General features: G+C 55.7%; 3 protein-coding genes across 8 annotated transcripts in view; 1 reads left to right on the forward strand and 2 right to left on the reverse strand.

Annotated features, from left to right (window-relative positions):
• Window positions 1-2,233, forward strand: part of HNRNPM (heterogeneous nuclear ribonucleoprotein M) — a 54,543-nt gene extending 52,310 nt beyond the window's left edge. Inside the window, exon 13 of the mRNA XM_064572158.1 lies at window positions 587-2,233. Within this exon, the coding sequence (XP_064428228.1) occupies window positions 587-609 (23 nt within the window). The 3' untranslated portion in view covers window positions 610-2,233. The remainder of the gene's footprint in view (window positions 1-586) is intronic.
• Window positions 117-4,801, reverse strand: ZNF414 (zinc finger protein 414). Of its 6 annotated transcripts, XM_064572223.1 has the most exons (10): window positions 4,674-4,791; window positions 4,078-4,201; window positions 3,651-3,963; window positions 3,229-3,336; window positions 3,012-3,117; window positions 2,115-2,458; window positions 1,984-2,034; window positions 1,633-1,680; window positions 1,354-1,527; window positions 117-1,260 (listed from the first exon to the last, which is right to left on the reverse strand). In XM_064572223.1, the coding sequence occupies exons 2-10, from the start codon at window positions 4,090-4,092 to the stop codon at window positions 1,187-1,189; spliced, it is 1,233 nt and encodes a 410-aa protein (XP_064428293.1). In that variant the 5' UTR covers window positions 4,093-4,201; window positions 4,674-4,791; the 3' UTR covers window positions 117-1,186. The 6 variants fall into 6 exon arrangements, with proteins under 6 accessions (XP_064428293.1, XP_054360961.1, XP_064428283.1 ...); XM_054504986.2 differs by lacking the exon at window positions 1,633-1,680; XM_064572213.1 differs by having other exon boundaries at window positions 117-1,527.
• Window positions 4,802-7,713: 2,912 nt separating this feature from the next.
• MYO1F (myosin IF) overlaps window positions 7,714-21,822 on the reverse strand; it is a 33,154-nt gene continuing 19,045 nt past the window's right edge. The window contains exons 16-28 of the mRNA XM_045863163.3: window positions 20,347-20,428; window positions 18,836-18,942; window positions 18,252-18,350; window positions 18,013-18,157; window positions 12,240-12,354; window positions 11,977-12,146; window positions 10,971-11,116; window positions 10,480-10,626; window positions 10,215-10,363; window positions 9,642-9,725; window positions 8,921-9,116; window positions 8,665-8,834; window positions 7,714-8,149 (exon numbers count right to left, since the gene is read on the reverse strand). Of these exons, the coding sequence (XP_045719119.1) occupies window positions 8,073-8,149; window positions 8,665-8,834; window positions 8,921-9,116; window positions 9,642-9,725; window positions 10,215-10,363; window positions 10,480-10,626; window positions 10,971-11,116; window positions 11,977-12,146; window positions 12,240-12,354; window positions 18,013-18,157; window positions 18,252-18,350; window positions 18,836-18,942; window positions 20,347-20,428 (1,687 nt within the window). The 3' untranslated portion in view covers window positions 7,714-8,072. The remainder of the gene's footprint in view (window positions 8,150-8,664; window positions 8,835-8,920; window positions 9,117-9,641; window positions 9,726-10,214; window positions 10,364-10,479; window positions 10,627-10,970; window positions 11,117-11,976; window positions 12,147-12,239; window positions 12,355-18,012; window positions 18,158-18,251; window positions 18,351-18,835; window positions 18,943-20,346; window positions 20,429-21,822) is intronic.

The following is a 21,822-nucleotide window of genomic DNA, read 5'->3' on the forward strand; positions in this document are numbered from 1 at the left end:
TTCAGGAAAAGCAGAAGGGCCCCTGGAGCTTGGAGCTGTTCAACTGCAAGGAGGCTGGGGAGTTCTTGCTCATAGACGGTCTGTGTTCCCCAGGAAGAGGAGGATGATGAGAGGGATGAGGGAGGGGGTGGGGACGTTCAAGATGGAGCCCTGTAGGTTATTAGAACAAGGTCTCCACTACCAGGCAGTAATGGGAACAGACCCATTTTCTGTGGTGGTCAAACTGGGGGGAAGGGCAGGAAGGGTTGCTTCAGGTACCTGAGGAGGGGGAAGAGGGTCAGGGGCCTAGGCTAGGGGACCCTGGGGCTGGAAGGGAGCAAGATGCAGGAGGTAAAACTAGCTTCCGAGGGGTGGCTGCCAACAGCATGCGTCGACTTCCACGTTCAGGAGGCTTGGCCCACCGGGTTTGGTGACAACAGGGCTGAGACAGCAGTGTGGCCCCAAATTTTGAACCCTGACCCAGGACCGATTTCCCATGACAGAAGGGAAAAGGAGATCCTCATGGCTGGAGGACAGAGAGGGGAGGGGTGAGGAGGGAGGGAGCCCAGGCTCCCTAGGGCTGGCTTTGACCCACCCTCCTCCTCAGAGCCCACATCGGGACAGAAGTGAAAGCAGGCAGCCAAGGATGAAGGTCTGGAAGACAGTGACGAAGACAAAACCAGAGCCCCTGGGGGCCCTGGCACCAGCACCTCAACCCTGCCACCTGCGAGTCTGCACTGGCTTCAGGATTACGGAGGGGGGGCGCCTCCAGCAGGGTCAGCCCCAGCACTTTCTCAGGACCCCCTGTCTTACTGACTCCTGGACTCCTTAAATAAAAGCGATGTTTCCATCCCATCTGGTTTCTGGAAATGGGACAAGAGGCACTGGCAGCCCCAACTACAGCTGGATAGGGTAGCACTGGGCTGGAGACCTGGGTCCCAGTTGTTAAAGTGACAGGGGAGTAGTGAGGTTGAGGGGAGGCTTGTCCCCTCTCAGGGTGTGAGCACCCCAGGACTGCTAGACCGGCCGGCTGTGCATCGGAGGGGCAAGGGACCCAGACACAGCACGGGCTGGCTCATCGCGCCTGCTTTATTGCCTCCCCACCCCCTCCATCTTAAGTCCCATTAAAATTACAAAACTACCCGCATCCTACAGTCCAGTCCCCCCCTTCCTCCCCCCGCCCCCCCCCCCCCCCCCGCGGCGGGATTCAGAACGGCGAGAAAACCGGACACTCCCCCTCTGACAGCAGCGGAGACACCTTGGGTGCAAGCGGGACCGGGTCTGGGTGGGGCAGAGGAGGGGGCGCCTGAGCCTCGGCCCCGCCCCTCGCCTCGGGGCCCCCGCCCTCCCCCCCGGAGCGCTCCTCCGCCTTACCCGCCGGCGCGTCGGGGCGCGGCTGCCCGGGCCCCGGGGCCGCGGGGGCGATGGGCCGGTGGTCCTCCAGATGCAGTGTCATGGCGGGCCGCGAGGCCGTGGAGAAGGCGCACTGCATGCACGAGTAGCGGCCGCGCGTGTGCTCCCACACGATGCGGCTCGGGGCCGCGTGCCCTGCGGGCAGGCGGGACCCCGTCAGTCCCGGCCACTCCCAGGGACGGTGGACGTGGACGAGTGCGGGTCAGACCTTTCCCCGCCTCCCCATCAGCTCCCGAGCACCTGGCTGGTCTGGCCTGGCTGATCCATTGCTCCCGAGCGTGTTCCCTCCTGTAATTGGGGGGGGGGGGGGGGCACTAAACTTGACTTATCCGAATCCCCCACTCCTATCCCTGGAACCACCGCAGGGGGAAAGGACTTGTGAAGCGGGCGCGGGTTTTACACGGAAACGCCGGCGCAGATGAAGGCTCAGGGGCCAACAATTTTTAAGGCAAAAATCGTGTATTTCGGGGGTGGCAGCTCTGGCCACCTGGGAAGGGGCGGGCAACGCTGCCTCCCAGCATCCCCTGGGCCCAGCAGGGCGCAGGACAGAAAAATCCCCTCCACCCCTCCCTGGTGGTCACCTGCACGCACCTGAGGGCGCGTCGGAGCCGCCCTGGGGTCTTCGCGGGCTGCCGCCGGCACCTGAGATAAACGGGCGGGTGAAGGTCAGAAGTCTGGGTGAGCCCAGCTCACCCTTCGGGCGGCCCTGCTCCCACACTCACCTTGGCTCTTTTTCCAGATTGCGGCGCTGGAGGCGGGCGGCCCGGGCGCCGCGGCCAGGAAGGGGCGCAGGCGTGGGGGACTTAGGCCAAAGGGCGCGGGGTTCAAGTAGGGCAGAAAGGGCCCGGTGGGGGCAGGGGCGGGGGTCGTGAAGGGCTCGAGCAGCGGGAACGGCAGGCCCGGCGCCGACACAGTGTCGGACTCCGGGGGACGCTCGGGCGCCGGTGGCTCCTTGTCTAGGGCTGGGGGTGGCGGCGCGGCTGGGCTCTGCGCATGCTCGGCGCAAACATGCAGATGCTTGAAGAGCGAGCGGTGCGTGCGGAAGCGCAGGAGGCAGTTCTCACACCTGGGGGCAGGCACAGGGCTGGGCTGGGTCTCTTGGGGGACGAGGGTAGGGCCTATCCGATGCTACCTGGGGAGGCGCGGCGCGAGGGTGGTAAGTAAGGGAGCCTAAGGCCCAAATCACAGATTCCCCACTTGCGGGGCGGGGGGAAGCTTGCTCTAAGCGCCCCCAAATGTGGCAGCGACCCTTCCGGACCCCTCCGGGTCCTTGCCCTGGGAAAACGAGGAAGGAAGTCTCAATTTTGACTTAGACGGCCAGTTTTCTTCTAGGGAGGTCAGGAGGGACTGGGCGGAGACGCACCACGTATGCCCCGCCCTTTCCGAGCTCCGCCCTCCGGGTCTCTGGGACTCGTTCCAGTAACCAGTCTCTCTTTTTGGGCAGGTAAGGGCAGGGCTTGCCCGAGGCCACGCCCACTGCCAGACTCACCACCTCCCCCCCCCCCCCCCCCCGACCAGGAAGGACCCCCCAGATAGTGGCAATCAAATCAGGGGTGGAAGGAGCTGCCAGAGGCCTGATCACGGAGCACCAGTGGAAGTCGGGATAGTAAGGGTCTCACTTGAAGTAGCGGTTGGGTTTGTAGTGCAGCTTGCCATGTGCCACCAGTTCCTGCATGCTGGGGAAGGTCTCGGTGCAGCTTAGGGCGGAACAGTGGAAGAGCTTGCCTGGCAGGGCAGGGATGAAGGACAGAGTGGAGAGGGGTGGCCAAGGCCGGCCTGGAGGCTCTGCCTGCCTCCCACCCCAAACTGCCTCCGCACCACCTACTCTGGCCCTACCTTCCAGGGACTGTGTGGGTGGGCAGTGGGTACGCAGATGCTGTGCCAGATCACGAACACTGGGGAAACTGAGACAGCAGCCAGGGCTGGAGCAGGGTATCTGCTTCCCTGCAGGATGCACAGAAAGGGGGGTGTCACCCACTCTTCCCCCATCCACGCTGTCCAGAGTTCTGCCCCAGAAAGGCATATATGAGGCTGGAATTACTCTACTGGTTTCTTACCAGGGCCTTTACCATCTTCTTCCCCCACCAGACAGCGCTGCCAGAGGACAGGCTCATCACTGTAGCCACAGCCTGGCATACACTTGGTGCTCAGTAAATGGTGATTCCCTCTTGATGGGGCCCAAGTTTGGAGATACTCTGTACTCCTCTCAATTGTTCCAAGGCCTGTGACCACCCCCAGAAGGCTCCATCACATATCACCTGGTTGTTGGCGTCGTCTGGGAGGCCTCAGGTCCTCGCTGGTCCCAGAGACTGTGCTGGTGGGGCCAAGGCTGGATCCGGGACCAGGCTGAACACTGTCTGGGGCAGAGGGGGCACCCTGCTGGGTCCCTCCAGGCCCTCCTCGGTCCCACGATGGGGGTGTGGCTGCCCGTTCAGGGCCTGGCTCCTCCCCCATGGAAGAGGAGGTGGCTGCTGCGGCCACAACTGGGGACACCACCTCCTTATCAGTCTCACTGAAGCTGGGCTCTGCAGCCGCCGGCATGTCCGGGCTGGGCCCCGAGGGTTCCTCCTCCTAGTGGAAGGAAAAGGCAGGGAGAACCCCTCTGGGCCAGCCAGGGGAACCCCTCCCACCCCGCCAAGACCTTTGGACATTCCTGAAGCAGCGAATGCCTTTGAGAGAAATCACCTGGTCAGCCCCCATCCTAAGGAGTCACCATCAGGGGAGGGCAGGGGATAAGGGTGGATTGAGCCTCCTGTGTTCCAATCTCCGGGAGGGAGCCGGGGGGTGTCCCAATTGCAGAAGGGGGTATCTGTCAGGAATTACTCCTATGAAAGTAGCAGTCCTTCGTCCCTAACTTGGGACAGTGGGACGCCCCTTACACGGCAGGGGCGTGGCCTAAGGGGTGTGGGCGGGACGAAGGTTACAAAGACGGGGCTCCGAACAGGGCGCCGCTGGGAACATGCTGGAGGGGCCAGAGGGATCAAGTGGACTGTTTGCGGACGGAAATACATACACGGCCCGGCTCGAGCTGTGCGGTCGAACCCGGAGGGCCTAGGGGCCCCGATGTGTAAGGAACAGGGGCGGAGCCCGAGTCCTGTAGGCGTGGCCCAGTCGAAGCTGGGCCAGGAAGCCGGGGGTGGGGTGTTCCCCAAGTGACAGCCAGCGACGGGAGAGTGCCCGGATGTGGGGGCGGGGGCGGCCGGAGGGTGCGCGTGCGACAGGGCCGCGCCCCGCCAGTACCCGCTGGTTCGCCGCGCCCGCATCCCCGACGCCGCGCTCACCATCCTCGACCCGGCTCAGCCTCTTATTCCTGCGGCTGCGGCGGCTCCGGCTGAGACTGCGGCGACTCCCTGGGCGGCCGCGGGCTCGCGCTCACGTCGACGCCATTTTCCGCCTCCCAGATCTCGCGAGAGCGCGGGCAGGGCCTGCGCACAGCGCCCCTCGAGGGGGCGGGGCCTGAGTCTGGGTCCTCCAGGAGGAGAGCTCTGTAGGCGGTGCTGCAGGTTTGCAATCCCAGACCTATCAAAGAGTGCACCTTTAAAGACCCTGTGCTCAGAGATCCTGGCGAAAAATCCTTCGGGGCCTCTGTTCTCGTCTGCTAAATGGGTATCTTTATGCCCTCCCGTCCCATCACCAGCTCTCAGCCGCTCTCTTTTTTGAAGAGGTGATGTTGATTGGCCCGCCTTTTTGGAGAGAAATTGGCAGTGATCGTCAACATTGTCAATGCACGGAGTTCTGAAGTTGGAATAGGCTCCCTGTGATAGCCAGGGGCAGGAAGCAAGCTGTCTGTCCTCCGGACAGGTGCAGCCTAAGGATGGAGACCCCTGGCTGGACCCGCGTGGAATAAGTCACCTATCCATCCGACATTCCTTGAGCGCCTACTGTGTGCGAGGCGTTGGGGACCCAGAGGGGAACAGGACAAACATCCTTGCCCTCAGGGGCCTGCTCACATTTTAAAACGGGGGAAACAGACAATGAGTCAACACATGCAGAAAACCACCTTAGGGATATTAAGTGCTACAAAGGAAAACACACACAGAAGGCAGAGAAGTCTCTCTTGAGTTGACTTTTGAACTGTTACCTGATGGTCAGGAAGGAGTGAGCAAATGGAAGGTCAGGGGACTCTGGAAAGTGGATAGCTGTGCAAATGTCCTGAGGTGGGGAGGGACAAGCTTCTCAAGGACCAGTAAGGAGATCAGCTCACTGCTGGAACAGAGTGGAGGCAGAGTGTGGAGGTCAGTAAGTGAACTTGGTGCAGGGAAGGTCACACAGGACCTCATGAACCATAGAGAGGAGTGCGGTTTCTATTCACATCATTGATGTATTTTTAGCAGGGGTAGGTCCACCATCTGATTCTTGGCTGTTGTTTGGAGGATGGGCAGTTGGGGGGATGGTAAAGTGGATCTTTGATCTCAGGTCTCTATAATACATTATTTAACATTCAAGAGGTGTCTGTTGAGTTCTGAGTAAGTATAGACTTTATGTGCAGTGTATTTCCATCTGTGTACATAAGATATACCTATGTGCCTTTATATGCGGAGAATACCATTAGAAGGAGACATTTAAAAAGTGGGGAGGGGAACAGAGATTTTCAAGTGAGGGAGAGACTGTCTTTTCATACTTTGTGCTGTTTGAATTTAAAAAAACGTGGTTTTGATTATCATTAATACAGTTAAAAACTCATTAATCTAAAAAAAAAAAAAACCGGATCGTTTGACGCAGGGTGGAGGTGTGTTTGTGTGTGGAGGGGAGGTTGGTGCAACCTGGGGAAGGGTGGGGTGAGGCCTCAGAAGGACATGGACCCAAGGAAGGGAGAGGAGGGGCCAGGCTTAAGAAATTCTATAAGTCAACAGGATGTGGGGCTGTGGAGTAGGCAGGGCCAAGGTGATTCTGAGGTTTGCAGTCTGAAGATGCTGTAACCTAGATGTGAGGCCCAGAAAGCCCTACTTCCTGTAAATGGGGTGACTGCCATGGCAGTGGGGCCCTGGGACTGTACCCCAAAATGTCAGGGGGCAGGCAGCGTGCATGGTGAGTTCAAGGAGAGAGGAAGGAGGTGGAAGCCCCAATTCCTCTTCAGCACCAGGAAACGCCCAGTTGATGAGATTGGTGGCTCATGCACTTCTTCCCCAGCCTGTCCTAATGTCTAAGTGTTGCAGAGAGAGACATGCACAGTGGTGGTTGGGCAGTGGAGGGGCGAAAATCAGAGATGGAGGAAACCAGGGACATTCAAGGGACTGGTTAAATGCTTTTGTGTAATGATTGGCTAATAAAAGAGTTGTTGAGACCCAGTTGCAACCTTGGGATTTTTTTTGGCCACGCTCAGCTTCCCAAAGCAGGGACAGAAGAGAGAGGGTTCAGATCCTGCAGAAGGTGCTGCTGGCCAGTCTTTCTCTGATACCTCATCTCCCATCCTCCAGTTGGGTAGGTGACCTCTGCTTGGAGTTCTCCTGTCACAGCGTGGATCGCTGTATGTGGTGTTTGCCGAGTCAGGATCTGCTGACCCCAAATCCTTTTCTTCCTTCTTGGCTCCTCCAGCAATGCCCACTCTCTCTCTGCATCCCCTTCCCCTGCCCCAGCCCCTGTCCCTTCTCTGGCCCAGTCCTGACCCCACCAATTTGGCTGTGTCTCTCCCAGACTGGCTGCTCTTTGAGGGTCTGAGCCCAGAGTGAGTGTCTGTTTGGAAAGTTGGAATACTTAGGCTCAGACCATGGCGGGATCCGCAGCAGTTCCAGCTGCATCTGCAGGGAGTTCTGAAAGGCTCAGGCTCCATCACTGGCTTGGAAACATCTGGGGAGTCCAGTGGCCAGGCTGACCCCCTAAATCCATGACAATAGATGCAGAAAGCCAGGGCCCTTACATATCAGAACTGGTTCTGACCCCAGGTGAGTGAGGGCTAAGAAAGCACAGACATGGGGGTGGTGGTGCAGGGGCCAAGGGTGGCCCAGGCTGGATTGTGAAGGACCATGTGGGACCTGCCTCCTTCCTCAGGGTCCAGTCAGGTCCTGGATGGGTTTGGGGGCTGCAGATTCAAAGCTAACAGGACCCACCAGACTATTTTCTGCAGGAAGGCCAGGATGCAAATGGCCAAGAGTGGGTGAGTGGGCAAGTGGGACAAACACCAGCTTTGGGAGATGTGGGGTGGGGGTATATACGAGTTCAAGGCTTGGCTCTGTGGGATCTTGGGCAAGTGACAAAACTTCTCCCGGCCCCCAGTTTTGCACCTGCAATGGGGTATTTGTGGCTTCTCCCTCAGTGTTTGGTTAGCGCTCAGTAAATTTAATTCACACTTTCACCTGGCAAATGTTTATTGCCTCAGTGATGACAGAAGAAGGGGAGTCTCACTTGTCAAGGTGCCCCCAACTGTGCTTGGCACTTTGCCGACAGGACACAACTCATTTATACTCACAAGGCAGCTGGGAGGTAGATTCTGCTGTTAGCCCTGTTTGACACAGGAGGTGTGTGACATGGGGGATGCCAGGGCCCTGGGGTGGCTGCAGTGGTGACCCCCAGACCCAGACCCAGGGCCTGGGCTGGGCTGGGCTGGGCTGGAGGCCCCAGGACTGGACCTTCTGGCTAATGTGGCCAAGGAAAACCAGGCCCTGGCCGGCAGGGCCTGGCTCCCTGGCAGGCAGGGCCTGGCTCCCTGGCAGGCAGGCAGGAGGCCGAATCCAGGCCCCCTCTCAGATCTTCTCCACGTAGTTTCCTGGGAAGAGGCCCTCCTGGCCATGCAGCCGGCCTTTCCACCAGCCCGAGGAATCTGTGGGTGAGAGGGGAGTGTGAGGCGGTGTGCGGCCCACCCAGGAGGAAGCCTTCATGTGGCTCCCTGCCTGTTTTATTCATCGCCACGCCATGACCCCTCTGGGACTCCCCACTTACCCGCAGAGGATGCTGCTGAGTCCCAAGCCCCTCTGGGGTGGGCGGGCAGCCCAGGGGACTAAGGTAGGAAGGTGGCCTGGGCCATCCAGACACGACTGACCCATTTTTACTCATAAGGGGTCTCTTTGAGGTGGGTTCTGCTATTAGCCCTGGGCTTGACAGGAGAGAAAAATGAGGCCCAGGGGACTGGGCATGCTGCTGTGAGGCCAGGCCCCCAGAGAGCCTTAGGAGGGAACCTCCAGACCCAAGGCCTTCTAGCTTATGCAGCCACTGGCCCGGAAGAGAGTATCTCTGGTGGGGGCTGGTTGCTTCTGTTCTCTTCCGGAAGGGTGTGCAGGAATGGGGGGCTGCCCAGCAGGGTTCTGACTCCTCCCCCCTCTGCCCTGGGACACACACCTTCCATGAGGATCTCAATGACCTCGTTCACGTTGAAGCTCAGCTCGTCCACATCTTGGCCCACATACTGGTACAGTGCCCGGCACCGCGGGCCATGCGTCCGAGGCTGGGGCTTGGGTCGGCCCACGCCCGGCACAGGTCGCTGCCCCACACTGCGCTTCCTCTGCATGCTGTGGGTACAGGGAGCGCTCGTCAAGGCCCAGACACTCCCCTGCCCCCTGTCCACCTCCTGGGGCTGCCCTCTTTCATCACTTACCCTGCCACACCCTGGTCAGGTACGTTAAGGAATTCTGTGTTGTGCTCCGAGGGGGGCCGTGCCCGGGGGCGCCTGCTGGCCCTCAGGGCTGAGGATGGAGGGCCCCGGAGAGGCTGCTGGAAGCCCCCTCCAGATGTGATCTCCAGGGGCAGGGGCCCCCTTCTGGCAGAAGGAGTCACTCCATTGTGGTCCAGGCCTGTGGCAGGAGCGAGAGTTGGGGCATTTATCAGGGTGATGGTAGGAGGATTTGGGGAGGACTTAGCTCCAAGATCCCAGTCTGAGGGGGGAGGCAGCCAGTCACATGCTCAACCCAGCATGGTAGGGACTGGCCCAGAGGGAGTCTCTGCAGGGGTAAGATTTCCACCATCCTCTTCTGTAGGAGGGCTTTTGTTGGTGGGTCTTGGAGGATGAATGGGAGCTCAAGCTAAGTGGGAATTTGGGAGACAAGAGGAGCAAACAGCCCAAGCAAAGGCTTGGAGATATGAACAAATTTGTTAAGTTGGCAGAATAAGATCTAGCTTGTGTGACAGGAGTATAAGATGGAAGAAGAGAAGAGGTTGGTGGTTAGCTGGGTTTGGCTTCTGAAGGGCTTTGAATATCAAACTAAGCTTAGTCTGTATTCTGTGGAAGAGGGGGAGCTGTGCAGAGTTCTATCTGTTGACAGCAGGCATGGCTTGGGTCATGGAGCACACACGAGGCAAGGGAAGACACATCTCCTCACCTCTGGGAGGCCCAGGGGCTGCCCGGGTAGGGGCCTGGACTGGCCTTCGAGGTTTTCCCCGGGCCATTCCCTTCCGTGTAGGCTCTGAAAGGGGAAAGGACATGGGAATTTGAGCAGTGACCAGACCACAGCAGGCTCTTGGCCCCGCCCACAAGTCCAGGCCTCTCTGTGGCCCCGCCCCAGACTCCGCCCCCTGGCTCCCTGGCTGTCCCATCGGCACCGCCCCGTAGTTACTGGAACAGTGGCTCTGCCCAGTAACTGGCCCAGCCCCCCAGGGCCCACTTCTCATTGGCGCGGCTCTCTAGGCCCGCCCACTACTGGGGGGGTTATTTCCCTGGCCACGCCCCCTCCACATTTCTCTCCCATTCATTGGTTACCTCGCTGACCCTGCCCTCTCCGTGGCCGCGTCCTTTCCATTACAGCTCTCTCGACCCACCCCTCCACGGCCCTCACCCGCTCCGGGCCAGCCTCACTGGCTCCGCCCCCACAGCCTTGATTAGTCCCCCCCCCCGCTGGCCCCGCCTCCATAGGACCCGCCTCTTTGGCTCCGCCCCCAGCTCTGCGCAGACTCACTGGAGCTTTTGGGCAGCCCGTCGCCCACGCTGACTGTGAGGGACCGGCCGCTAGCCTTGAGCACGGCCACCTCGCCGGAGCCACGGGAGAAAGTGACGTTGCGGGTGCCACCTCCGCCCCAGCCCTCCTTCTTCACTCGGAACTGTAGTCTGTGGGGAGAGGAGGAAGCTGCGGGGACGCCCACTCCCCAAGCGGGCCGGGGCCGCGGGGCGCGAGAGGGGGCGCTGTGCCCAGCCCAGCCCGGGGACGGTGGCGGGGGGCGTACGTGTCGCTGAAGGTGAGGGGCAGGGCCCTCCGCGCCGCCTCCTCGAAGCGCTTGCTCAGGAGGCTGACGAACTCGGTCTTGAAGATGCTCTCCAGGAAGCTGTCGGCGGCGTCTTCTTGGAGGATGAAGAAGTCGTCCTGCCTTGTGCTGGGGGAGGGGTAGGAGGAAAGGCAGGTGAGGGTGGCAGGACTGACATGTGAGATGCGACGGGGAGGGTCGGGTGAAGGGAAGTGAGGGGTGATGAGAGAGGGGGCAAGGAGCTGGGGAAGGTGGTCATAGAGAAGCGTCAGGTGAGGGGACAGGTGCTCTTGGCACATAAGGATCATGAGTGTGGGGGCAGGGGAAGGTGACACGGAGGGCCAAGAGAGGGTTACAAGGTATAGCGTAGGTTAGATGGTCAGAGTGACGGATGGGGTGAGAAGTGTGAGGGCAGCTGAGGATGACAAGAGGGCAGATGAGGGGGACTGGGGCAGGGGAGGGCCTGGCCTCACCTAAGGGAAACTCCTCGGAGGGCCTGGATCTCCAGCTTCTTCTTCAGGACCTCACACACCTGGCCCTTCTCTGGTCCCTTCTTCACCTTCTCCCGTCCGATTATATACACACACTTGGGCGTCAGGATCAAGTCCCTTTTGATGGGCTGTGAGGATGCAGGAGCAGAGCTGGTGGCTGGAGCCCTGGGCATGGGCTGCCTGGCTCCACAAGATCAACCTCAGGCAGGGGAGTGGTGCTGGCAGGTGAAGGACAGGTCAGCTGAGTGTTTCCCTCCATGTGAAGGTATATGAGCAGTTACATTATATAAGAAATAGGAGGTTAAGGTATATTGGCTAGAGAGGGGTTTCGGGGCCAGTGAACAGGTACAGGAGAGGTGGCGCCCCCGGGCACGGCCCCCCTCAGAGCACAACACAGAATTCCTTAACGTACCTGACCAGGGTGTGGCAGGGTAAGTGATGAAAGAGGGCAGCCCCAGGAGGTGGACAGGGGGCAGGGGAGTGTCTGGGCCTTGACGAGCGCTCCCTGTACCCACAGCATGCAGAGGAAGTGCAGTGTGGGGCAGCGACCTGTGCCGGGCGTGGGCCGACCCAAGCCCCAGGTGTGTCTGGGCCAGACGAAGATACGTCTAAGTGACAGCTCTATCTAGACTGGCTGAGGGTATACCTAATGGATAGGTGTGTCCAGGGTAAGTGGGGGTGGCCCTATGGTCAGGGCTTCTGGGTGAGGGAAGTGTGTAATTGTGGAAAGCTGTGTCTGGCCAGACGAAGATGTATGTGACGGACAGGTGGGTCTGGGCTACATGAGGGCATATTTAATGGCCAGACGTATCTACACTAGTTGAGTGTACAGGTGTGTCTGGCCCAGTTGAGGGTGTACCTGTGATGGGGCAGGTGTATCTAGGCTAGGTGAATATATACCTGTGGACAGGTGTATCTGGGCCAGGTAAGGGTGTACCTCTGGTGGGGGTGCCAGGATCCCAGACGTGCCCACCTGCTAGTGCCTCACCTTGAAGCGGCGGTCGTACTTGGTGACCGAGTCAGCGAAGTCCACGCGTTCCCTCTTGCCCAGGAACTGGCGCAGCTCCGGCCGCTCCTCTAGCCCCAGGTAGTCCCCGACGAAGTTCCGGTTGATACTGTTCCGTCTCCGCTCCTTCTTGTTCAGCAGGATGTTGGAAGCTGTGGGGACACCGGGTCGGGGGCAGAGGTTGTGGCCTGGCTCTTCCAAGTCCATCTGTCCCCACCCTGAGCCTCCCATCTGCAGCCTCTCACCTTCCTCCCGCATCTCCTCGTACTTCCGGACTGCCACATGGCGCCTCCAGGCCTTCTGGATGGTGCGGGCAAAGCCATCGAACTTGCGCTCTCGCATCTCCTCCAGAAGGAAAAGCTGGGCGAGAGGGAGGGGTGGTGGGTCTTTCTCTGATCCCACCCTACCCACTTGCTCTTGCTTACAGGCACCTGCACGCATGCTCATACACTATGGTCAAAAAAATTTTTTTCTTCCTCCAAATGACTGGACCCAGGGTTCCCTCCCAATATGGGGCACAAACCCCTGCATTAAATGAAACTGTGCGCTGGTCTTGCAGGGTTCGAATCCCAGCTCTGCCTCTTCTAGCTGTGCTGTCTTGCCAGAAATAGTGTAACATCACAGTTTCTCACACTGCTAGTTAAGTTATGGCACGTCACCCACCTGAGGTGCACCCCAATTTCAGAGATGTTAGAAATGTGAACCAATGTGCATCTTAGAAAACCAACAAAATACTGTAAATGTGAAAATCTGGTGTATAGGACTGTGATGTACCTGGAGACCAGGTAGTTGTATAGTGTACAACCTGCCCAGCTGTACATGCCCGCCCTGGAAAAGAAGTTTTTACAGAGAGCAGACTTTTGAGTTTTAAGAGTCTCAGTCCAGAGGGGACTTAAGGTATAAACTATATTAGAGCAAGTCAGAGTTGCAATGCCATGAAGGATGTCCCTTCACTTAGAATAATAACAGTGAACATATCAAGGAGAGGAGCCCACTGGATATGAAAAGTTATAAATCTCAGTAATAAGAACAATGGGGTGCTGATCGAAGAATAGAACAACCTAGTGGGATAGGACAGATGACTGGGGAGCGTTGTAATTCAAACAAATTATTTATTTAAAGATTTCATTTATTTATTTGACAGAGAGAGAGACACTGAGAGAAGGAACACAAGCAGGGGCAGAGGAAGAGGAGAAGCAGGCCTCCCGCAGAGCAGGGAGCCCAATGCGGGGCTCGATCCCAGGACCCCGGGATCATGACCTGAGCCGAAGGCAGACGCTTAATGACTGAGCTACCCAGGCGCCCCTAATTCAAACAAATTTAGTGATAAAAGGGACAGCATTGTCAATCAGGGAAATACCGAAATGGGAAATAATGTAAATAAAATGGGGCTTTATTTAGAAAAATAATTAGCACTTTACCCAGACGGATTTGTCAAATACACAAATACTACATCACTGCTAAGGCTTGCTTTGCTGAGCAAGGTGGTTGATGTTTCCCAGAAACCCCAGGGTTCGCCGCAAGGACCAAAGTAAGTCTGTCGATACTTGGTTCAAATGCACTTTAAAAAAGTATATCTTGGAGGGATACCTGGGTGACTCGGTTGAGCATCCGACTTTTGATTTTGGCTTGGGTCATGATCTCAGGGTTGTGAGATCGAGCCCCAGTGGGGCTCCGTTCTTAGGGGGGAGTCTGCTTCTCTCTCTTTCTCCCTCCCTCTCCTTCCGCCCCTCCCCGCCCCCCACTCATTTTCTCTCTAAAATAAGTAAATCTTTATATATCTTTGAGAACTTTTAAAGCTGTGAGTGTTTGTAAGTATTCATGAAAGGTGGGGATCTTTTCACCAGGAAGGAATCCTAACCCCACCAAGGCTATAGTTTCACAGCCTGCAGGGAATCGAGTGGAGTTTCCATACTCCTTTGTTTCTCAGACCGGTATTATATGGGTCAGTGGGTCTGTGTGCAAAGCATGCCCAAGTAATGCCTCGTATAGGGTGTCTGGATGGCACGGAAGTACATTCTGCAGTTTGCTGAGAGGACATCAGGTATGAATAAAGAGCTTGCAGAACTGGGGGTGGGCCAGTCAACCAGGAGTCCTCTCTGCCTTAGCTGTTTAGGGCAGATGGGACGAGTGTCCTGCAACCTCGTTATTTCTGCTCAGGGAAGGGAATTCGTTTTCAATTTGGGAAAGGAATCTTCCTGTCTACAGAGTTTAAAATTCATCTCCTTCGGGGCGCCTGGGTGGCTCAGTCGGTTGAACGACTGATCCTGAGGTCCTGGGATCGAGCCCCACATTGGGTTCCCTGCTCAGCGGGGAGTCTGCTTGTCCCTCTGCCTGCCCCCACCCCCGCTTGTACATGCGCGCACGCACGCCCTCTCAAATAAATAAATAAATAAATAAATAAATAAAATCTTTAAGAAAATAAAATTCATCTCCTTCAGGGTGCCTGGGTGGCTCAGTTAAGCGTCTACCTTTAGCTCACGTCGTGAACCTAGGGGCCTGGGATGGAGCCTCGAGTTGGGCTCCCAGCTCAGCAGGGAGAGTCTGCTTGTCTCTCTCCCTTTGCCCCTCTTCCCACTTGTGTTCTCTCTTTCTAATAAATAAAACCTTTTTTTTAAAGATTTTATTTATTTATTCATGAGAGACAGAGAGAGAAGCAGAGGCAGAGGGAGAAGCAGGCTCCCCGCAGAGCAGGGAGCCCGATGCGGGGCTTGATCTCAGGACCCTGGGATCATGACCTGAGTCGAAGGCAGGCGCTTAACTGACTGAGCCACCCAGGTGTCCCAAATAAAACCTTTTTAAAAATAAAATTCAGGGGCGCCTGGGTGGCTCAGTTGGTTTAGCGACTGCCTTCGGCTCAGGTCATGATCCTGGAGTCCCTGGATCGAGTCCCGCATCGGGCTCCCTGCTCGGCGGGGAGTCTGCTTCTCCCTCTGACCCTCCTCCCTCTCATGCTCTCTGTCTCTCTCATTCTCTCTGTCTCAGATAAATAAATAAAATCTTTAAAAAAAAAATAAAATTCATCTCCTTCATGTGCAGAGGGCAGAGCTGCATGTGCTTGAGGTGGGTAGACAAGCCCCAAATCTGAGCTTATCCTAGTGTACTGGCTTGAATAGTGTTCCCCCTCCAAATTCATGTCCACCCGGAACCTGTGAATGTGACCTTCCCTGGAGAGAGGGTCTTTGCAGATGTAATCAAGTTAAAATTAGGTCATACTGGAGTAGGATGGGCCCTCAATCCAATATGACTGGTGTCCTTCTAAGAAGAGGGACATTGGGACCCAGACACAGAGGAGAAGGCCATGTGATGACAGAGGCAGAGACTGGGGTGATTAGGAGTGGCAAGGATGCCTGGGGATCACCAGACGTTAGGGAGAGTCAAGGAAGGATCTTCCCTGGAGCCTTTAGAGGGAGCATGGCCATGCTGACACCTGATTTTGGATTTCTAGCCTTCAGAAACATGAGAAAATTAATTTCTGTTGACTTAAGCCCATCCAGTTTGTGGTACTTTGTTAGAGCTGCCCAGCATGACCCGCAGTGAAGGCCAGCAGGTATGTAAAACACCGAGGATATTTTGAGTCCATGTTTACAAGACACAGAATCCAAGTCAGAATCATCCCAGCGTAAGTGCATTTATGGTCGAGAAAGTCCCCAACTCCATTAGTTCTTTGATCAATTTTGATACCACACAGTTATGAAGTCATAAAACTGTTCCCATGTTTGTTTCCTTCTTCTGTTTTCATTTTACTAAAATGTTTCTCATCGGGATCAGTTTTGTCCCGTGCAAATTTTCAGTCTTTCTTTTTTCCTTACAGAATGTTTCCATGAAATGTTTCCCTTTGTGAATTTCATTATTTCCAGCCAGTTCATCTTCCCCACCTCAAAATGTGCAGACTGCATTTTTTGTCAGAATTTTTTTGTCAGAATTTGATTGTACCTTATATAGTCTTAGCCAGTGCTAGCTTTGTTTGTCTATTTGTTTTCTTCAGTGTCAATTTTTAAAATTAAAAAAAAGATTTATTTATTTGAGAGAGAGAGAGAGAGAGAGCGGCGGGGGGAGGGGCAGAGGGAAGAGGAAGAGATAGTCTTCAGCAGACTCCGTGCTGAGTATAGAGTCCGACACGGGGCTCCATCTCACGACCCTGAGATCATGACCTAAGCCAAAACTAAGATTTGGATGCTTAACCGACTCTCCACCCAGGTGCCCCAAAGACTGTTCTTATTTCTTGGGGCAAATGCATCTATAGGGAGAAGCTCTAGATATAGGTACAGACAAGTTTGGGGGACCAAGAGCCCAACCTCCCAAGACAATTTTCTTCTTTCTCTCCTTTCCTTTTCCTTTTCCTCTCCTCTCCTCTCCTCTCCTTTCCTCTCCTCTCCTCTCCTCCCTTTCCTTTCCTTGCCTTTCCTTCCCCCACCCTTCCTCCCTCCCTCCCTTCCTCTCTCTTTCGCTCTCTCCTTCTCTCCTCTCTTTCTCTTTCTTTTCTTTCTTTCCTCTATACCCAATGTGGGGTTTGAACACATGACCCCAGATTAAGAGTCGCATGCTCTACTAACTGAGCCAACCAGGAGCCCCGACAGACTATTTTGTAGTCATAAAATCTCCAGAATCTCCACCCCAGTGTTATGTGTTTGGTTTGATGAGAGAACAGTTACTTGTAAGTTACAGTCACATCAAGGGAATCATCTGGACAATTTCCCAGTTGTCTTCAAGTCCCTAAGGTGCTAGCGGAGCAGGTGGTCTGATCATGCAGGTGGTGAGGCACCTAGCGAGGCCTGGGCAGGCAGCAGCCCTTTCCCCAGTGCTGGAGCGTGGCCCAGGCTGGGGGACGTAAGACTTGCGTGGGACTGTGGTGAGCTAGCACAGTTCATCCAGACGGCCGGCTCCCGGTTTGCTGTCCAATCCTCGCGTAGAAGCAGGTGGCCAGGCAGGCCCCCCCCAAGGGGATTCCTTGCCCTGCCTTTTAATTAATTAATTAAGATTTTATTTTTCAGTAATCTCTACACTCAACATGGGGGCTCAAACTTCCAACCCGGAGACCAAGAGTTGCGTGCTCTGCGGACAGCCAGCTGGGCGCCCCCTCCCCCACTTGGCCCTGCTTTTATGTTCTCTTTGTCATTGTTGCTTTTTAAAAAACTCCCCCCACCCAGGTTTATTGAGATATAACTGACATATAGCATTGTGTAAATTTAAGGTGCACATGAGTTGATGCGATATATGTATATATTGCAGAACTGTTAACTAGCACCTACGGTTACCATTTCTTTTTTGTGGTGAGAACATGGGAGATCTACTCTCAGCAAATTGCAAGTATACAACACAGCATTGGTAACTATAGTCGCCATGCTTACAGTAGGTCCCCAGAACAGATTTGTCATTGTGACTTCGTTTTTTCCATGCAAGCGGAGGCAGCATGGAGTTGGTGGGGCTCCCAGCCTTTCGCTAAAAGGCTAAGAGCTGATAACGACGTGCTGGAGGGATCATTTGTGCATGGAGGATGCGGAATGAGGTTTGTCTGTGGTAGATCAGGGCCTGGGGCAGGTCTTGGGATCAACCAACCACCACTTGGACAGGGACTCAGTGTGTTCATGAAGGAAGGAAGGAGGGAAGAGGTAAGAAAACGTAGGAAAGGAGAAAGCACAGAAGGAAGTTAGTAAAAAAGGAAGAAAGCGGAAAGAGAAGGACAGAGAGAAGGAAACAAGGGACAAGAGACGTTCTGGAGAGCTGTGAGTTCTTACCCCTCATTGGCTCTGTGTTTCTCCACCTGCCGCCTGGCCACCAGGGACTATCCGGCTAATTCAGGTTTTTCTGAGCACTCGCTCACACTGCGTAGCGGACTTCCTGTTTTGTCTGAGCCTCACCCCAATCCTGCAGGGGGGCTACCACTCTCCCCACTTTCCAAAAGGAGAAACGGAGGCTCCGAGGGGTAAGGCAACATGCCTGAGGCCTAAAGTGGCCTGAAGAGCAGGACCTGCCCCCGTGCGGTGATGCACGTATCTCCCTCTCTCTCACACTCACCGACTCAGGGTTCTTGACAAAGACCTTGGTGCTCCCCATCTGGTACTGGTCTGGCTCCATGTTGACCGCCCGGAGCAGGTGCTGGACGCCCTGACGTTCATCCCCACGCCACCGGGGCCACGTCTCAGGGGTCAGAATGGCGTACCTGGAGGCAGAGGGTGTGGGAGGGTTTGGGGTCCCTGCTGGCAGTCCCTCTGCGGGGTGGTGGGGAGGGCCTGGGGCAGGTGGGGGAGCCTCACCTCTGCAGGAACTTGGAGAACTGGCGGCGGTAGGCGAAGCCAGCCCGGCGCACCCTGATGTTCTCCTTCAGGCCCAGGTACTCCACCTGGTGCTTGACCCTAAGGGGGAAGGCACTGTGAGTCCCCTGGGGGATACTCCCTGGTCCTGGGTGTGAGTGGGTGCTGCTGAGCAGGGCTGGAGAGGGCAGATGTGAGACCAGGGGGGTCTGGATTCGTGCTGGGGGCAGTTTGGGGGGGTGACTTCAGTGTCTGGGAGTCAGTTCTGTGGAGTGGGGGCCTAGCTTCTGGGGGGAGGGGTCTGTGTGAGTTCTGTGGTCAGTTCCAGGGTTAATTCTAGGGGTGCGTCCTAGGGTCTGGGGACAGAGGGGACTGTGCTAATCCCTGGGTCACCCGACGCTCAGTTCCACTCATCCCTGCAGTCCGGAGGGTCTTGGTCAGTGCTGGGTAGAACCCCAGGACCCTGAGAGGTTTTGCGCTGGTCCTAGGGGTCATCCTCGGGATGGGTCGCATGACTCTGGGTGGGCTCTCGAGGGAGGGTCAGTCTGGGGGGACAGGCTGTGTGCATTGGTCCAGCTGGTAGTCACCTGCTCTCCTCCCAGTCACGGGGCTTCTTGGTCTCGTTGGGTTTGATGCAGCGAATATAGTGGGGTGTACATCTCTTCAGGGTGGTCACCAGGTCATTCGCTTGTTTCTGAGGTGGGGGAGAAGGCGGGGGTGGTGCACAGACGGGGCCCTTGGACCCTCTCTCCTCCCACCCTGGGTACAGGGTCAGGGGACAGAGAGACCCTGAGTGGGGGGCTGGCTCGCAGTGAGCCAAGGGGTCCGGTGTCCCTGGTCTGTGCATTCTTCCATTAGCACACACCATGGGGCTTGATATTGTGTGTGTACCTGATCCTTGAACCTCAGACTAGGAGCTCTCCTGTCTGCAGCACTCACTGCTTAATCTGGCGCGTAGTAAGTGCTCAGCAAATGTTTGTTGATGGAGTAACTGAGCACTCAAGACAACATGTTGCATAGAACATTTCTGCCTGTCCTTCGAGGGGGACCACTGCTTTGGGAGTAGGGAATCATGTGTGTGTCCCTTGAGTTGTGCATTTTAGTCCCTTGGAGGAGACTAGAAAGGACATTGTTCCAGGCGGGGGGATTGGAGAGAGGGGCACGGGAGACCTCGATGTGGGGTGTGCTCTGCTGTGTGGTCCGGGCCGGTGACTGCTGCCGTGAGCCTTGGTCTCCCCATCCACCGGGTGGGACTAGTCCCATGTGTGTAAAGGGTCCCGCGTTTGCAGCCAGCCCTGGCAAGGGCTCAATGAGCGGTTATGAAGAGATTTCTTTAGACTGGGACACCCAGCTGATAGCAGCACCATTCATAATAGGTTAAAGTGAAAACAACCTAAGTGTCCATCCACAGAGGAATGGGTAGGAAAATGTGGCCCATTCATACGCTAGAAGATTTTTCAGCCTTAAAAAGGAAGGACATCCTGACACCTGCTACAACATGGACGAACTTTGAGGACATTATGCTGAGTGAGGTAAGCCAGACCTGGAAGGACACATCCCACAGGACCCCACTCCCAGGAGGTCCCCAGAGGAGTCCCGTGCACAGAGACAGAGAGGACAGGGTGGGAGCCAGGGCTGGAGCAGGGGGTGGGGAGTCCGTGCTTCATGGGGACAGAGTCTCCGTGTGGGGAGATGGAAAGTTCTGGAGAAAGTTCTGGAGACAGTCTGGGGAGATGGAAAGTTTGGAGACAGATAGTGGGGGGGGGGTGGCACAATGGGAATGTGCTTCATGCCACTAAGCTGTGCACTTAACAATGGTTAAAATGGTACGTTTTATGTATATTTTACCACAATTCAAATTAAAGCGGTAAGTAACCAGAAGACCAAAAAAATTATTGAGATGATGGTTCACTTTTGGATTTAGAGAGTTAGGGGGGACTTCAGGGCAACTGGTCCAACCTCCCCACTAGCTCCAGAGCTGGAAGAAGACCCTGCAGCACAGAGGGTGCCAGAGAGAGGAGCGGAAGCTCCAGGACGAGAGAGAGACAGACCCCAGCCCTCCCTATGCCCAGCTTCTCCTCTCCGGCCCCAGGCCCACCTTGATCTTGGAGCCAGCCGTGCTGGGGCGGCCCTTCTTGTCTACATCCAGCTTCTCAGGGAAGAGCATCCGGAGGAAGGCCCTAGGCAGCGGGGACAGGGGGAGTCAGAGGTGCAGCTGAACCTTGGGTGCTAGCATAGTTCTCCCTGAGTGTGGCGGGTGTAATGGTGAGAACCGCACAGTTCGTTTTGTCCTTTTGGTTCCTTGATCTATTCGTGCTGTTCCTTCTGCCGCTACGACCATGCACGACTTGGGTAGCAAGTAAAGTAGAACAAAGTTCAGTTCAGTAGGAACGTCTCTCTAGGGCTGCAACATGTCAGCATCTCGGGCTTTAGGGGCAGGTCCCCTTGTAGGAGCACACGCAGGCTCACATGAGTGAGCGAAGAGATGCAAGCGTGCTGGCTGCCTGTGGTAGTCCTAGATCGGCCCAGTCTGATTGTCCATCAGCAGGGGATTGCTTCGACATTCTTTGCTCCAGTCACAATCCCCTCCCTCATCTCCTCAGTGAGGTCTTCCCCGACCGCCATAACACAGAACGAGTGCACTGCTCATCCATACATATTCGGGAGGATGAAAGAGTTCTGGGGGGCACCCGGGTGGCTCAGTCGGTTAAGCGGCTGCCTTCGGCTCAGGTCACGATCCCAGCGTCCTGGGATCGAGCCCCGCATCGGGCTCCCTGCTCAGCGGGGAGCCTGCTTCTCCCTCTCCCTCTGCCTGCCGCTCTGCCTACTTGTGCTCTCTCTATGTCAAATAAATAAATTAAAAAAAAAAAAAAAAGGAAGAGTTCTGGAATGAGGGAGTGGGGATGGTTGCGTTGTGAATGTGCTTCATGTTACTGAGCTGTACAATGCAAAATGGTGAAGAAGGTGAACTTTATAGTGTATTTTATCACACTTAAAAGAAAGTAAAGAAAAAAAAGAGTGAATGATGCCCACCACACGCTCTAGCCCTTTATCAACGTAGTTTTTCTATCCAGTGCTTGCCCCAGTGGACACCAGAATCACCAGGAGAGCTTGTGAAAACACGGCTGGCTGGGCCCCCACCCGGTTCCTCTCGAGTTTCTCATTCACATATCTGGGCTGGGGCTCAGTAATTTCTAATGAGTTCCCAGGTGGTACTGCTACCGCTGGTTCAGGAACCCTACTTTGAGGACCACGGCTCTGTGCTTTCCAATATGGCGGCCCCTGGTCACTGGTTATTGAGGCCCTTGAGACTTGGCCTGTCTGAATCATGATGCGCTGGGAGTGTTAAAGTGCATACCAGATTTCAATGAGTACCGCAGTATGGGGCAAGAGAGTGTAGTTCATTCATTCTTAATTGATTCATATTCATTCATTATTAATTTTTATATGGATTGCATGTCGAAATGATATTTTGGGTATATTGGGTATACGAAAACATTTTTAAATGTCATCTATTCACCTTTTTACTTTTTTTTTTTTTTAAAGATTTTATCTATTTATTTGAGACAGAACG

This window comes from Mirounga angustirostris, unplaced genomic scaffold, assembly GCF_029215605.1.
Source record: "Mirounga angustirostris isolate CCGP_5_RB_7025 unplaced genomic scaffold, mMirAng1.0.hap1 SCAF_1, whole genome shotgun sequence".
NCBI classification, from domain to species: domain Eukaryota; kingdom Metazoa; phylum Chordata; class Mammalia; order Carnivora; family Phocidae; genus Mirounga; species Mirounga angustirostris.